The sequence below is a fragment of the Emiliania huxleyi genome (genome assembly GCF_000372725.1).
Source record: "Emiliania huxleyi CCMP1516 unplaced genomic scaffold EMIHUscaffold_303, whole genome shotgun sequence".
Classification (NCBI taxonomy): Eukaryota; Haptophyta; order Isochrysidales; family Noelaerhabdaceae; genus Emiliania; species Emiliania huxleyi.
The window spans coordinates 40,104-41,860 of NW_005199744.1; the positions used below are offsets into that span (position 1 = coordinate 40,104).

Here is a 1,757-nt window from a genome sequence, read left to right on the forward strand (position 1 = left end):
GTGTAGGGGAGGTGTGGGGAGGTGTGGGGAGGTGTGGGGAGATTGGGGAGATGTGGGGAGATATGGGGAGATATGGGGAGGTGTGGGGAGGTGTGGGGAGGTGTGGGGAGGTGTGGGGAGGTGTGGGGAGGTGTGGGGAGGTGTGGGAAGGTGTGGGGAGATATGGGGAGGTGTGGGGAGATGTGGGGAGATGTGGGGAGATGTGGGGAGGTGTGGGGAGGTGTGGGGAGGTGTGGGGAAGTATGGGGAGGTGTGGGGAGGTGTGGGGAGGTGTGGGGAGGTGTGGGGAGGTGTGGGGAGGTGTGGGGAGGTGTGGGGAAGGTGTGGGGAGGTGTTGGGGAGGTGTGGGGAGGTGTGGGGAGATGTGGGGAGATGTGGGAGGTTGGGAGGTGTGGGAGATGCGTGTACTGACCAGGGGTGCGTTGCAGGGATGCGTGTACTGACCAGCTTATCTCTCGGCTCACCTCGGCTCCCCTCGGCTCCCCTCGGCTCCCCTCGCCTCCTCTCGGCTCCTCTCGCATCTAAAGCGCCGCACCGAGACGAGCGCCGCCACGCGGCCCCGCAGCTCGGGGAAGAGGGAGAGGGCGGCGGCGGCGTCGACCGCCCCCTTGGAGTGGCCGAGCAGCACGACGCGCGCCTAATCTCGGCTCAATCTCGGCTCAATCTCGTGCGATCTCGACCGCCCCCCCCCGCTTGAGTGGCCGAGCGGCACGACGCGCCTCTGGCTCCCCTCCAGACAGCTCCAGCACCTGGGGGAAGGTTCCGAGAAGCGTCCCCTCCGCCGGACATGGTGCAGTGCGGGAATGACCGGGCGATGCGGGCGGGGTGTGGGTCGATCTCGAGCGATCTCGGTCGATCTGGGTCGATCTCGAGCGATCTCGAGCGATCTCGAGCGATCTCGAGCGATCTCGGAGACCGCCTCGTGCATCAGTCGCGCCGCGTTGACTCTCACGGGCTGGTCGGTGTCGATGCGCGAGCAGGTCAGGGTGAGGCCGAGCCTTCGATCTCGCGCGATCTCGGGTGAGCTCGGCCGATCTCGCGGTGCGGGAGAGCGGGCACGGCGGCGGCAGCGGAGCCTCTTGAAGTCGGCGCGCAACGTCGCCATGTAGAGCGGGTACCACTTTGTGAGCAGGCCTAGACGAAGGCGAGCTGACGGGTGCCGCTCACCACGTCGCCATGCAGAGCGGGTACCACTCTCTTTGTGAGGTTGGCCGGGGACGAGGAGGTAGGAGAAGCGGCGCATCGCGCGCGCCTGTGAAACAAGGGCCAGCAGTCAGGGACTGGAACGTGCTGGCCGGTGCGGCGTCCGCATCCCGCGCGCCCCCGGCAGCAGCGAGAGGGAGGAGGGCGAGAGGGGCGGCGGCGGCGGCGGCGCGGACGGCAGCGCGAGGCGGAGGAAGGCGGCGGTGAGGTCCTGCGAGGGAGGCTCCCCCCGCAACAGCCACCTGTACCCACGCAACCTCGGGGGGTGACCTCGGGGTGTGATCTCGGGCCATCTCGGGGTGTGATCTCGGGTAATCTCGGGTGATCTCGGGGGTGATCTCGGGGGTGATCTCGCGGCGCCCAATCGGCTGTGATCTCGGGCCATCTCGGGGTGTGATCTCGGGCCAATCTCGCACCCGATCCGGCCCGTGCAGTACGGCTTGAGGTTCGGGTTCGCGCCAACCCACGACTGAAGCTCGACCTGCGCGGAGATACGCCCGAGATCGCACCCGACCCACTATTGGTAGGGGGAAGGTGCTTCCTCTCACCCTCCC

The 1,757-nt window shown here is 67.8% G+C and overlaps 1 protein-coding gene across 1 annotated transcript in view; it reads right to left on the reverse strand.

Moving 5' to 3' along the window:
• Nucleotides 1-1,757, reverse strand: part of EMIHUDRAFT_116661 (hypothetical protein) — a gene marked incomplete at both ends in the record, with an annotated part of 5,562 nt that overhangs the window by 2,215 nt on the left and 1,590 nt on the right. Inside the window, 3 exons of the mRNA XM_005774938.1 lie at nt 536-637; nt 1,168-1,252; nt 1,620-1,684. Of these exons, the coding sequence (XP_005774995.1) occupies nt 536-637; nt 1,168-1,252; nt 1,620-1,684 (252 nt within the window). The remainder of the gene's footprint in view (nt 1-535; nt 638-1,167; nt 1,253-1,619; nt 1,685-1,757) is intronic.